This window comes from Salvelinus fontinalis, chromosome 40, assembly GCF_029448725.1.
Source record: "Salvelinus fontinalis isolate EN_2023a chromosome 40, ASM2944872v1, whole genome shotgun sequence".
In the NCBI taxonomy this organism is placed as follows: domain Eukaryota; kingdom Metazoa; phylum Chordata; class Actinopteri; order Salmoniformes; family Salmonidae; genus Salvelinus; species Salvelinus fontinalis.
The window spans coordinates 20,480,673-20,495,604 of NC_074704.1; the positions used below are offsets into that span (position 1 = coordinate 20,480,673).

The 14,932-nt window shown below is 43.3% G+C and overlaps 1 protein-coding gene across 1 annotated transcript in view; it reads left to right on the top strand.

Moving 5' to 3' along the window:
• Positions 1-10,590: 10,590 nt before the first annotated feature.
• The window catches only part of LOC129839169 (keratin, type I cytoskeletal 18-A-like), a 33,453-nt gene continuing 29,111 nt past the window's right edge, over positions 10,591-14,932 (top strand). Inside the window, exons 1-2 of the mRNA XM_055906460.1 lie at positions 10,591-10,605; positions 10,889-11,093. Coding sequence (XP_055762435.1) covers positions 10,896-11,093 — 198 coding nt within the window. The 5' untranslated portion in view covers positions 10,591-10,605; positions 10,889-10,895. The remainder of the gene's footprint in view (positions 10,606-10,888; positions 11,094-14,932) is intronic.

Below are 14,932 nucleotides of genomic sequence, written 5' to 3' on the forward strand. Positions count from 1 at the left end.
CAATTATAATTTAGGAAGAAACGGTCAATCCTAAATCAGTTGTGATGGGCAGATGGTAGGCTAAACCAGATAATGCCAGTGCACATAGACTCCACTTCCTACCTCTACTCCTCCTGCTGTCTATGGAGCCTTTGATTTGACTTGTTTGGACGTGTGTAAAGTATGTCCCCATCCTTGTTCAGGAGAAAGGTAATGTCAGGAAAGTTTGCCACTCCTAGGTGTCATTGTTTTTCAGAACAACAATGACTCCTAAGCCCGGAGGCGCCTTCACAAAACCATGTCGAAGCAGATTATGATGTAGCCTAATCGTTTTTTAGTTGTCCCTCTCTCCTCAGCTTTAACACTGGAAGTGCACAGAGCGTCATGTGGACGCAAAACTAATTTACATGTCCCCCCCATCCTTGGGTTTACCTAAATAAGTCTATATAATGCACCATCGTTGTTAGAATCTTAACATCACAAACAGAACTGGTGTTATAACCAGTTTTAGGAGGATATGTCATTTTTTGAATGGTTTTCCCCGCTGCCCCTCCTACACCCGACAGTTGAAGGTGCCCTGCCCAGTTGATAATCACTCTGATAATTGCCTCGAAACTGAACCTAAACTATATCAAAACAAATTTCACACATAAAGCAACAGATAAAATCAGTGAAGTATGATGGGTGAGTTGATGAGCGAGGGGAAGCGAACTTTGCATTATTATGTAATCACCAATTTTGAATGACGAACAGGGCGAGCCATTTTATTGTGGTGGGCAGAGGCACTCGGAACACCCCTGTGTCACCTGCAAGCGCCGTGTTTGTGGGAAGTGTTGCAAGCAAGTGAATGTGATGAAGATTTTTCTCAACGGTTAGGACAGGGATAACAGCTAAATGAGATCCAACTGATGCCATTGCGTGAAGACGCACACCATACTGAGAGCACAAGTGAGGGTATGAATAATGTGTCCAATAACTGACAATAAGGGACTATTTTTGACTGCTGTCATATCGACACTTACAGTTGTCACGCCCTGGCCTTAGTATTCTTTGTTTTCTTAATTATTTTAGTTAGGTCAGGGTGTGACATGGGGAATGTATGTGTTTTTTGTAGTGTCTATGGTGGTTGTAAAGTTTAGGGGGTTTATTAGAGTAGTTGGGTTTATGTTTAGTATAGAAGTCTAGCTGTGTCTATGGTTGAGTGTAGGTATCTAGGAAAGTCTATGGTTGCCTGAATTGGGTCTCAATTAGAGACAGCTGGTTATTGTTGTCTCTGATTGGGAGCCATATTTAAGGCAACCATAGGCTTTAGCTGTTTGTGGGGAATTGTCTATGTTGAAGTGTTTTGTGTCAGCATTTATATTTGTATAGCTTCACGGTCGTCTGTTTTTGTTGGTTTGTTTTGTTTTTCCTTCTTATATTAAAAAGAAGATGTATTTTTCACGCGCTGCGCCTTGGTCCTCTCTCTCTCCCGTTGACGATCGTGACAACAGTGCTGTGAAAAAGTATTTGCCTCCTTTCTAATTGTATCTACTTTTGTGTATTTTTGATACTGACTATTATCAGATCTTCAACCAAAACCCACTATCTAATACAGGGAACCTGTGTGAACAATTAACACAACAATACTTATTTAATTTATTTAATAAACAAAGATATGCAACACCCAAATGCCCCAGTGTGAAAAAGTAATTGCCTTACACTCAATAACTAGTTGTGCCACCTTTAGCTGTAATGACTCCAACCAAACACTTCCTGTAGTGTTGATTAGTCTCTCACATCACTTTTGGCCCACTCTTCCATGCAGAACTGCTTTATCTCAGCGACATTGGTTGGATTTTAAGCATGAACTGCTCATTTCAAGTCCTGCCACAACATCTCAATTGGGATTAGGTCTGGACTAGGCCATTCCAAAACATCAAATATGTTGCTTTTTAGCCATTTTCATGTAGACTTGATTGTGTGTTTTGGATAAATGTCTTGCTTCATGACTCAGCTGCGCTTTAACTTCAGCTCACCGACAGATGGCCTGACATTTTCCTGTTGAATTTTCTGATACAGAGCAGAATTCATGATTCCTTCTATTAAGGCAAGTCGTCCAGGTCCTGAAGGCAGCAAAGTATCCCCAAACCATCACACCGCCACTACCATGCTTGTAAGTTGGTATAAGGTTCTTACTGTGGAATGCAGTGTTTACTTGAATCAACTTTTTGGACGAGATGGTTTGGGGATGCTTTGCTGCCTCAGGACCTGGCTGGGTTTTCCGTGCATTGGCAAGACAGAACAGCTACCTCCGGTAAGAAAAGGGGTGGTGGTCTGTATCTATTTGTCAATAACAGCTGGTGCGCAATCTCTAATATTAAGGATGTCTCAAGATTTTGCTCGCCTGAGGTAGAGTACCTCATAATAAGCTGTAGACCACACTATCTACCTAGAGAGTTTTCATCTTGTAACGATACTCTAAATCCTCCTCCTCCTCAGACGAGGAGAGGAGAGAGGGATCTGAAGACCAATGTGCAGCGAGGTATGATGACATGATTTATTTAAGACACGACAAAACAACAAACACGACGTAGACAGAAAACGAACTATACTTGAATCAACTACAAAACAAATAAACGATGAAAACAGACCTGGACACGAACTTACATATAACGTGAAGAACGCACGAACAGGTACACGACTACAAACAAACGCTACAGTCCCGTGTGGCACGAACATACATACTGACACAGGAGACAACCACCCACAAACAAACAGTGTGAAAACACCTACCTTAATATGGCTCTCAATCAGAGGAAATGAAAACCACCTGCCTCTAATTGAGAGCCATATCAGGTCACCCTTAAACCAACATAGAAACAGAAAACATAGACTGCCCACCCAAACTCACGTCCTGACCAGCTAACACATACACAGACTAACAGAAAACAGGTCAGGAACGTGACACATCTACATTTTTTGTAGCTGTCTATTTACCACCACAAACTGATGCTGGCACTAGGACCGCACTCAACAAGCTGTATAAGGCCATAAGCAAACAAGAAAGCAGAAGCGTCACTCCTAGTGCCCGGGGACTTTAATGCAGGAAAACTTAAGTCTGTTTAACCACATTTCTACCAGCATGTCACATGTGCAACTAGAGGGGAAAAAACTCTAGACCACCTTTACTCCACACACAGAGATGCACACAAATCTCTCCCTGCAAATCTGACCATAATTCTATCCTTCTTATTCCTGCTTACTAGCAAAAACTAAAGCAGGACGTACCAGTGACTCGCTCCTGTAGCTTAGCATCTGGTCAGATGACGCAGATGCTAAGATACAGGACTGTTTTGCTAGCACAGACTGGAATATGTTCCAGGATTCATCCAATGGCATTGAGAAGTATACCACCTCAGTCAACCTCTTCATCAATAAGGGCATCGATGATATTGTCCCCACAGTGACCGTGGGTACATATCCCAACCAGAAGCTATGGATTACAGGCAACATCTGCACAGAGCTAAAGACTAGAGCTGCCGCTTTCAAGGAGTGGGACACTAATAAAAAATCCCACTATGCGCTCAGACAAGCCATCAAAAAGGCAAAGCGTCAATACAGGACTAAGATTGAAACCTACTACACCGGCTCTGACGATAGTCGGATGTGGCAGGGCTTGCAAACTATTACGGACTACAAAGGGAAACCCAGCTACGAGCTGCCCAGTGACGCGAGTCTCCCAGGAGGGCTAAATGTCTTTTATGCTCACGTTGAGGCAAACTACACTGAAGCATGCATGAGAGCACCAGCTGTTCCGGATGACTGTGTGATCATGCTTTCCATAGCCGATGTGAGTAATACCTTTAAACTGGTCAATATTCACAAAGCCGCTTGGCCAGACGAATTACCAGGACGTGTACTCAGAGCATACACGGACCAACATTTTTAACCTCTCCCTGACCGAGTCTGTAATACCTATATATTTCAAGCAGACCACCATAGTCACCATAGTGTGCCCAAGAACGCCAAGGTTACCTGCCTAAATGACTACCGCCCCGTAGCACTCACGTCTGTAGCCATGAAGTGCTTTGAAAGGCTGGTCATGGCTCACATCAACATCATCATCCCAGAAACCTTAGACCCACTCCAATTCACTGTTTTCCCCAGCAGATCCACAGATGACGCAATCTCAATTGCACTCCACACTGCTCTTTCCCACCTGGACAAAAGGAACACCTATGTGAGAAAGCTTTTCATTGACTACAGCTTAGCATTCAACACCATAGTGCCCACAAAGCTCATCACTAAGCTAAGGACCCTGGGACTAAACACCTCCCTCTGCAACTGGATCCTGGACTTCTGATGCCCCCCCTCCCCCCCAGGTGGTAAGGGCAGGCAACAACACATCTGCCAAGCTGATCATCAACACGGGGGGCCCCTCAGGGGAGTGTGCTTAGGCCCCTCCTGTTCACCCACGACTGTGTGGCCAAGCATGACACCAAAACCATCATTAAGTTTGCTGACGACACCGGTGGTAGGCCTGATCACCGACAATGATAAGACAGCCTATAGAGAGGAGGTCAGAGACCTGGCAGTGTGATGCCAGAATAACAACCTCTCCCTCAACATGAGCAAGACTGTAAGGCGCTACAGAGGGTACCAGGACCAGGACCTCTATACCGGTACGCCAAGTCTAGTTTCGAAAGGCTCATTAACTTCTTGATGCAAGGAGGCAGAATTTTTATGTTTGGAAAAATAACGTTCCCAATGTAAACGGCCTATTTCTCAGGCCCAGATGCTAAAATATGCACATAATTGACAGATTAGGATAGAAAACACTCTAAAGTTTCCAAAACTGTCAAAATATTGTCTGTGAGTATAACAGAACTGATTTTGCAGGCGAAAAACTGAGGAAATCCAACCCGGAAGTGTCTCTTATTTTGAAAAATCCCTATTCCATTGCCTGCCTATTCTCCATTTAAGGGGATATCAACCAGATTCCTTTTCCAATGGCTTCCACAGGTTGTGAACAGGCTTAGACATAGTTTCAAGCTTTTATTCTGAAAAATGTGCGAGATTTATCAAATCGCATCAGTGGATAGCCAGGTGTCCTTTGATTAGTTCTTGCACGAGTGGTAGCTCAACATTTTCTTTCTCTATTGTATTGTATTGAATAGTTTACCGTCCGGTTGAAATATTATCGAATATTTATGTTAAAAACAACCTGAGGATTGATTATAAAAACGTTTGACATGTTTCTACGAACTTTACGGATACTATTTGGAATTTCCGTCTGCCCTTCACGACCTGCCTTAGCCTGTGGATTTCTGAACATAACGCCCCAAACAAATGGAGTTTTTTTATATAAAAGGTATCTTTATCGAACAAAAGGAACATTTTATTGTGTAACTGAGAGTCTCGTGAGTGCAAACATCCGAAGATCATCAAAGGTAAGCAATTAACTGTATATCTTTTCTGACTTTCGTGACCAATATATAATTGCTGCTAGGTGTTTGTAATGTTTTGTCTAGTGATCGATAAACTCACACAAACGCTTGGATTGCTTTCGCTGTAAAGCATATTTTCAAAATCTGACACGACAGGTGGATTAACAACAAGCTAAGCTGTGTTTTGCTTTTTTGCACTTGGGAATTCATGAAATTAATTTTTGGGGGTATTTTTTATTTTATTTGGCGCTCTGCAATTCAGCGGTTGTTGATGAAAATGAATCCGTGCGCCAAGAGGTTTTTAACAGCTTCTACCCCCAAGCAACAAGACTGCTGAAAAATTAATCAAATGGCTACCTGGACTAATTCCATTGACCCCCCCCCCCCCCTTTTTTTTTTACACTGCTGCTACTCACTGTTTTATTATCTATGCATAGTCACTACTTACATGTACATATTACCTCGACTAACCTGTACCCCCACACATTGACTCGGTACCGGTACCCCCTGTATATAGCCTCGTTATTGTTATTTTATTGTGTAACTTTTTTAAACTTTAATTTATTTAGTAAATATTTTACATGATTCCATATGGGTTATTTCATAGTTTTGATGTCTTCACTATTATTCTACAATGTAGAAAATAGTAAAAATACAGAAAACCGCTTGAATGAGTAGGTGTGTCCAAACTTTTGACTGGTACTGTATATATATATATATATATATATATATATATATATATATATATATATATATATATATATATATATATATACACTGCTCAAAAAAATAAAGGGAACACTAAAATAACACATCCTAGATCTGAATGAATGAAATATTCTTATTAAATACTTTTTTCTTTACGTAGTTGAATGTGCTGACAACAAAATCACAAAAATTATAAATGGAAATCAAATTTATCAACCCATGGAGGTCTGGATTTGGAGTCACACTCAAAATTAAAGTGGAAAACCACACTACAGGCTGATCCAACATTGATGTAATGTCTTTAAAACAAGTCAAAATGAGGCTCAGTAGTGTGTGTGGCCTCCACGTGCCTGTATGACCTCCCTACAACGCCTGGGCATGCTCCTGAGGAGGTGGCGGATGGTCTCCTGAGGGATCTCCTCCCAGACCTTGACTAAAGCATCCGCCAACTCCTGGACAGTCTGTGGTGCAACGTGGCATTGGTGGATGGAGCGAGACATGATGTCCCAGATGTGCTCAATTGGATTCAGGTCTGGGGAACGGGCGGGCCAGTCCATAGCATCAATGCCTTCCTCTTGCAGGAACTGCTGACACACTCCAGCCACATGAGGTCTAGCATTGTCTTGCACATGAGGTCTAGCATTGTCCTGCACGGTGTTGGGCTGTAAGCACAACCCCCACATGTGGACGTCGGGCCCTCATACCACCCTCATGGAGTCTGTTTCTGACCGTTTGAGCAGACACATGCACATTTGTGGCCTGCTGGAGGTCATTTTGCAGGGCTCTGGCAGTGCTACTCCTGCTCCTCTTTGCACAAAGACGGAGGTAGCGGTCCTGCTGCTGGGTTGTTGCCCTCCTATGGCCTCCTCCACGTCTCCTGATGTACTGGCCTGTCTCCTGGTAGCGCATCCATGCTCTGGACACTACGCTGACAGACACAGCAAACCTTCTTGCCACAGCTCGCATTGATGTGCCATCCTGGATGAGCTGCACTACCTGAGCCACTTGTGTGGGTTGTAGACTCCGTCTCATGCTACCACTAGAGTGAAAGCACCGCCAGCATTCAAAAGTGACCAAAACATCAGCCAGGAAGCATAGGAACTGAGAAGTGGTCTGTGGTCACCACCTGCAGAACCACTCCTTTATTGGGGGTGTCTTGCTAATTGCCTATAATGTCCGCCTGTTGTCTATTCCATTTGCACAACAGCATGTGAAATGTATTGTCAATCAGTGTTGCTTCCTAAGTGGACAGTTTGATTTCACAGAAGTGTGATTGACTTGGAGTTACATTGTGTTGTTTAAGTGTTCCCTTTATTTTTTTGAGCAGTGTATATAGATAGATAGATAGATAGATAGATAGATAGATAGATAGATAGATAGATAGATAGATAGATAGATAGATCAGTGACAGGAGAGATGACAGGAGAGATGGACCCAATGCATACAGTAGGCCTTAGTCAGTAGAGAGTTCAAAAGGACTAAGTGACTGAAGCTCAATGGTTCATGATGAATTAAGATTGAAAGTTCACACAAGTGGGTTTTCAAAGGTTTGTGGCCCACCAAGTGAACAAAACATGTTGTTTTCTAACCAGGACCCAGTCAGCAGCCATGAAACGCTGCTCCATATGGTTGTCCTGAAAATTCATTACCAGTTCGAAAAGACATCAATTTTCACAATGTGGTGTAGCTTCGAAAGTAAGCTATAACAACAACATATTTTACAGCAGAGACCTGTGGAGCATTGCAGGAGGACGTAGATAGGTTTTAAATGAGCCATTTGGAAGTTGGGGATAATTAGGTGGCCATGGTAATATGGTAGGCCAGTTTAGGAATTTGGCCCAGACATTATTACCCCTACTCATAAAAAGTGTGATTGTGAAGTATTGTAAATGTGTGTATGTCCCAGACCGTGTTCAACAGTATAATAATGGTTTACTGGTTTACAATGGTATGTCAGGTATGTGGAGCCAAAACGTGACCAGTTACTGAGATCATGCTAAAGCGTTTTACTGCAGTTAATCATTTGAACTGGTTTGGATTAATACCATAATAACCTACAAATCAGGGCTCTAGTCTCAGAGGTTGCATAATGTGATCATGCTCAGACAAAACCCTCTTGGCGTTAACACAGTACTGTGTGCTACAGTGTGTTTCAAATGATACCTACAGGTCCCACTGTTGGTTTAATAAAGCTTAAATGCCTAATGGAATAGGTTAAAAAAAACTGTCAGTTGTCATAATTGCTTGTGCTCTTTTGCTGCAGAAAACATGTAGAGGAATGAATGTACTAGGGGAAACAGGTTAAGGAGTATGAACTAAAGGTCTTAGGTAGCACTGTCAAGATCAAGATCAACACTTGACCTCTATCAGGTATTTACTTGTTTACTTATCCTTGCTCACTGCCTGCTTGCCTGATCCCCTCGGTTAATTGCGTGCCTCAACGTTCCCTGCAAATGTTGTGCGACGAAACTGCTTCCTTGTGGGAGCAACGCACCGCAGTGTCCTGACTGGAACCGGCTGGACCACATTCCCCGTGCGCATTCACTCACATTTTGTGATATGTTGTCCCAGGCACACACACAGAAGAGCTTGCTGCACCGTATTGTTTTCATCCTGTTAACGACGGCACTATCAATCGCCCTCATCATAGACATCAGACCATCAACGCCCTCTGGACCCGGGGGATAGGCTGCGGGCCAGCGCTGCGTGGGCGTGTGATGGTAAGAGCCCTAACAGCCCCGCGTGGCCGCTTACTTCCACCTGCTCTAGTTTTCCCTTTGACATGCTTGTTAGGTCTCACCTGGTTTCATTTTGGTCTGGTGGATGTGTGGGTCTAGCATTTCTCACCTCTCTCTCCTCCCTGTCTGAATAGACTGTCCTATGACTCTCTCTACTAGTATGCACTTGTTATGGACCAAAGCCAAAACCACAGGCACTGACTTATTGAGGGAAACACTTCAATGAGAGAACGTTCTTTTTGCCCATGAAGTGTTTCCACGGGGATATTGTACTATAGACTCTAGACGGACACAGTGTTTGTAGCAGCTTTAAGTGTGACCTCATATTAATAATCCCTAGATCCTGTCTGTGAATGGTACAATGTAGGCGTGGCTGTTTACACAGAAAGGAAGAGAAACCCTTTATTGATCCAACAAGTAAATCCCACAGTCATCTGCTGCCTTTATCACCTAATGAGGTAGATTGAGAGTGCAAAGGACTGGAAAGGACTCGAAAGTGCATACTCCAAGAGAGAGAGAGAGAGAGAGACAAATAGAGATGACTATGAGTTGTGTTACCTTGACTCACATTCCAAACACCCTGTCAGAGCGGCTTAAACTGGATGTTTTATTGTGCTTTTTCCCGTCAGACGTTCACCGGCTTCTTTCGATGCCGCACCCACACCTTAACTACCGTAACCATACGTCTTATCTTACTACCTCACCTGACTTAAAGCTTGTATTGTTATGACGTATGTTCTGGTGCCAAAATGTCTAAGATCTTGGTTAGATGAATTGATCATGGGAATAACATCCTCACATTACTTGAGGTAAAGTCATAAAAAAGTCAGTGAAAGACCGAAAGAAAGCTTGATGGTTGCCATGACGAATCAACACACATTGGTAACTCCTAAACAAGTAGAACATTGTTGTCAACTTCAAGAGGATGAAAAAGTTGTGTCCTTCGAATGTCTGGAAAATGATCTCACTTGCCCCCCCAGACAGACAAACACACACACACACACACAACATGCACACACACACAGATACACACACTCACAAAACAGGCCGATGAGAGGGTAGTGGTAGTCAAGGGAGGAATTGAGCAACCCATGCGACACATCACAAAGTTCAGTGTTTATTACAGGCTGTTTATCTGATGAGTCAGTGGATAGACATTAGTTTCTCACTATTAATTAAAGTGTAGTATTAGTGGATACTAGATATGTTGTTTATACACATACACAAGTGCAAACAAACACACACATACACAAACACAGACACACAAACAGAGAGTGTTGTCACAGTGTGTGCATGAACTTTCCCTCCACACAGGGCTCAGTAATCCTGGATCAGAGAACACAAAGGGCCTCAGAGTGCTGGTGATGTAAGCAGCAGTGTGTCCAGCGAGTGAACCTGGCCCTGTCATGGCTGACCCCATGACAGCTGACACATAGCTGGTGCGAGAGCGATAGCGAGACTAGCCCTAACCCTACCATTCCTATCTGATCTGTCACAGACAGGGGACCGTCTCTGACCTGGGACCCAGTGGGAAAGTGAAAGTTGTTCGAAGCAGTGGAGAAGAATGTGGCCCAGCTCCGTCTAGGAGGGGAAGATCAGGAGCAGCTCGCTGCCGCGACCAGGGACTACTGAGGCTGGTGCTTATCTTACTACTGCCAATACAAGGTGCTGCCTAGCCTGGAGAGAGAGAGGGGGGGGGGAGAGAGAGAGAGAGGAGGAGAGAGAGTGAGGGACGCCACGTTGCCTCACAGGTGAGTATTGCTTGGTAAATATTTACCCAGTAAATTTACCCATGGGTCCGTAATCTCACCAGTATCGGTGGCAGGCAGGGCGCCGCCTGCCAGGGTTGCAAGTGGCTGTGGTGTGGACGTATGCTGAAATTGAAGTGCAAGATGTTTTGGATGGCATAATTGTTTACTGTACGTTTGGGTTGACCCTTTGTATCGGACACTCTCCTGAGTTGGCGAGGCTGTAAGTGTTTGATAATACCCCTGAGAGGTGTCTGTGTGTGTTTTTGGGGTGTACACTGCATAGGAGCATCATGGATTTGCTGCAGGACTCTCGGTGGACCATGCAGGGCCTCAACAGCCGTCTGAAGGGCTTCCTGGAGCAGGTAAACAAACTGCAAGAGGCAAACTGGCATCTGGAGGGCCAGATTGCAGACTGGGGTCTGAGGAACGCCCAGCACCCCCAGGAATGGACGCAGCAGGAAAGGACTGTGGACGATCTTCGTTCCCAGGTGAGACTGCCATCTATTACCTTTTAAATTGGTCCAAACATTGAGCCCTGAGGGACCCCAACTCATTAAACAGTCCATTTGTTTTTCAGTGATTATGCTGAGGTACTGTAATTTCTAGATTTGATTGAGCTGGTGTGTTGTGGCCATACAGTAGCTAGTAGGACTGACTTTAAGAATCTAACTTGTCCTGTATATTATCAGTATATTTTTTTACCAGAGTAGACCAAAGCCGACAAAATGTCTCTGAAAATAGCTTGCAAAGCATTTTTACCTCAACGGTGTTTTCTTGCGTGCAGGGTTTTGGCTTTGACTGAACAAACCGGTTATTAACGATTTTCAGTCCTGGCGATGATTACACTTAATAGCAGTTTAATTAAAACTGGCATATGACAACCCAGACAATGTCAACTGTTACAGAGATTGAGAAGTATGTCAGGACATTTGGAAACAAGCCATCACTCCATTGTCACACACAAGAATGTGGATCCTTATTGCTTTAAAGGCCGTTGCCCTAGTAGACCATTAACACAGGCTGCTGTAATTGTAAGCTCGCTCGAAAGAGCTGATTGGAGGTTTTGCAACCACTCCTTGATTTATGGTCTCTGAATGTGAATGGAGACAAAGGCGAAGAAAGCACCAAGATCTGACCTATTAGTATTGAAGCCAACGGGAGGGTTGACTTTTATGCCCAATTTCACTTTCAGTGAGAGTCTTGCATAAAATATGAGCGATTGCCAGTCCATTGATCAATTTTAGAATAATAGTGAAGACATCAAAACTATGAAATAACACATATGGAATCATGTAGCAACCAACAAAGTGTTAAACAAATCAAAATACATTTTATATTTGAGATTCTTCAAATAGCCACCCTTTTGCCTTGAAGACAGCTTTGCACACTCTTTTGCATTTCTCTCAACCAGCTTCATGAGGTAGTCACCTGGAATGCATTTCAATGAACAGGTGTTCCTTGTTAGAAGTTAATTTGTGGAATTTCTTTCCTTCTTAATGTGTTTGAGCCAATCAGTTGTGTTCTGACAAGGTAGGGGTGGTATACAGAAGATAGCCCTATTTGGTAAAATACCAAGTCCATATTATGGCAAGAACAGCTCAAATAAGCAAAGAGCAATGACAGTCCATCATTACTTTAAGACATGAAGGTCAGTCAATATGGAAAGGAAGACCTAGAGTTACCTCTGCTGCAGGGGATAATTTCAGTAGAGTTACCAGCCTCAAAAATTGCAGCCCAAATAAATGCTCCACAGAGTTCAAGTAACAGATACATCTCATCATCAATTGTTCAGAGGAGACTGTATGAATCAGGCATTTGTGGTTGAATTGCTGCAAAGAATCCACTACTAAAGGACATCAATAAGAAGAAGAGATTTGCTTGGGCCAAGAAACACGAGCAATGGACATTAGACCGGTGGAAATTTGTTCTTTGGTCTGGAGTCCAAATTGGATATTTTTGGTTCAAACCGCCGTGTATTTGTGATATACGGTATGGGTGAACAGATGATCTCCGCATGCGTATTTTCCACCGTAAAGCATGGAGGAGGAGGTGTTATGGTGTGTGGGTGCTTTGCTGGTGATATGGTCTGTGATTTATTTAGAATTCAAGGCACACTTAACCACCATGGCTACCACAGCATTCTGCAGCAATATGCCATTCCATGTGGTTTGTGCTTAGTGAGACCATCATTTGTTTTTCCACCGGACAATGACCCAACATACCTCCAGGCTGTGTAAGAACTATTTTACCAAGAAGGAGAGTGATGGAGTGCTGCATCAGATGACCTGGTCTCCACAATCCCCCTACCTCAACCCAATTGAGATGGTTTGGGATGAGTCGGATCGCAGGGTGAAGGAAAAGCAGCCAACAAGTGCTCAGCATATGTGGGAACTCCTTCAAGACTGTTGGAAAAGCATTCCAGGTGAAGCTGGTTGAGAGAATGGCAAGAGTGTGCAAAGCTGTCATCAATGCAAAGAGTGGCTATTTGAATAATCTCAAATATAAAATATATTTTGATTTCTTTAACACTTTTTTGGAAACTACATGATTCTGTATGTGTTATTTCATAGTTTTGATGTCTTCACTATTATTCTACAGTGTAGAAAATTGTCAAAATACAGAAAAACCCTTGAATGAGTAGGTGTTCTAAAACTTGACCGGTAGCGTATGTATGACATTTCCTCACACTTTCGCCTGGACTAATACCTGGAATATTGATTTCTTTGGAACCCAGGACTCCCTGGAAAACAGTGACAATTGTTACTGAGTGGACTATCCTGGCTAAATAAATCAAATTACCGTAAATGAAAAATGTATGACTTGACATACGCATAACTGATAACATTCTTCAAATCTTCCTTTGACATTAATTCATGATTTATAGTAACAATTGACTTTGTTATGTGCATCTTCCTCAAGTCCGGTTTCAGTCCTAGACTACTGTTATTGTTGTGGGTTTAGGTTTTAAGACCTGGCGCCATCCTCATTCTATTTAGAGGCATTGAATAACAAGCCATAATAAGGAGTACTGGTACCCGTGTATACAGCCAAGTTATCATTACTCATTGTGTATTTATTCCCTGTGTTATTATTTTTCTATTTTTCTCTCTGCATTGTTGGGAAGAGCCTGTAAGTAAGCATTTCACTGGTAGTCTACGCCTGTTGTTTACGAAACATGCGACAAATACTATTTGATTTCATTTGAAATCAATCCGTTAATGTTCAGTTGGAGAAAGTGCCCTGCGGAAGAAAACAAACCGCAAATATCTGGTTTGTACTCTCTCAGGGCTATGAATCATCACAGTCAGAGATGAATAGCTGTCAGGGCTAAGATAATGGAATGGGTAATTGCAATGAAATTATGTTCATAACCTTTGAGGCGGTTGTGTGAGCAAAAACACAACACAAATAAGTCCAAGTTATTCCTGCCTCTCCTCCTTCAGAATGGGTGTGTTGGCCTTGAGTAAGTAGTGTGCTATTGTGATTGGCAAAGGAAGAGTCAACATTGAAACTCTGTTTGCTCAAAATGGCCCTAGGTGGTACAGCAAACATTTCAATATCAAAAATGCAAGGGATTTTGGATAACATTAGTTCCAATTTCATGTGCTCACATTGCAGTCAACGCCAAACATTTATGGTTTATGAGGTCAAGTACTAGAATTACTGTGACAGGCTCTTCGGCTTTAATAATATCTGTGCCACAACTGCTTCAGGCCTTGTCTGTCACGGTTGTCAAAGAAGTGGACCAAAGTGCAGCGTGGTCAGCGTACATATTCCTTTTATTAAGAAAATGACGCCGACAAAAACAATGAACAATACAAAAACAACCGTGAAGCACAAGGGCTATAGTGCCACAAACAAAGACAACTTCCCACAAAGAAAGGAGGGAAAAGGGATACCTAAGTATGGTTCCCAATCAGAGACAACAATAAACAGCTGTCCCTGATTGAGAACCATACACGGCCAAAACATAGAAATACAAAATCATAGAAAAACAAAACATAGAATGCCCACGCCAAATCACACCCTGACCAAACCAAATAGAGACGTAAAAAAATGATCTCTACGGTCAGGGCATAACAGTACCCCCCCCCCCCCCCCCCAAAGGTGCGGACTCCGGCCTCAAAACCTGAACTTATAGGGGAGGGTCTGAGTGGGCGTCTATCCGCGGTGGCGGCTCAGGTGCGGGACGCAGACCCCGCTCCACCATTGGCTCACCTCACTTTGGTGGCACCTCTGGTGTGGGGACCCTCATTGAGGGCCCCGGACTGGGCACCCTCGTTGCGGGCCCCGGACTGGGCACCCTCGTTGCGGGCCCCGGACTGGG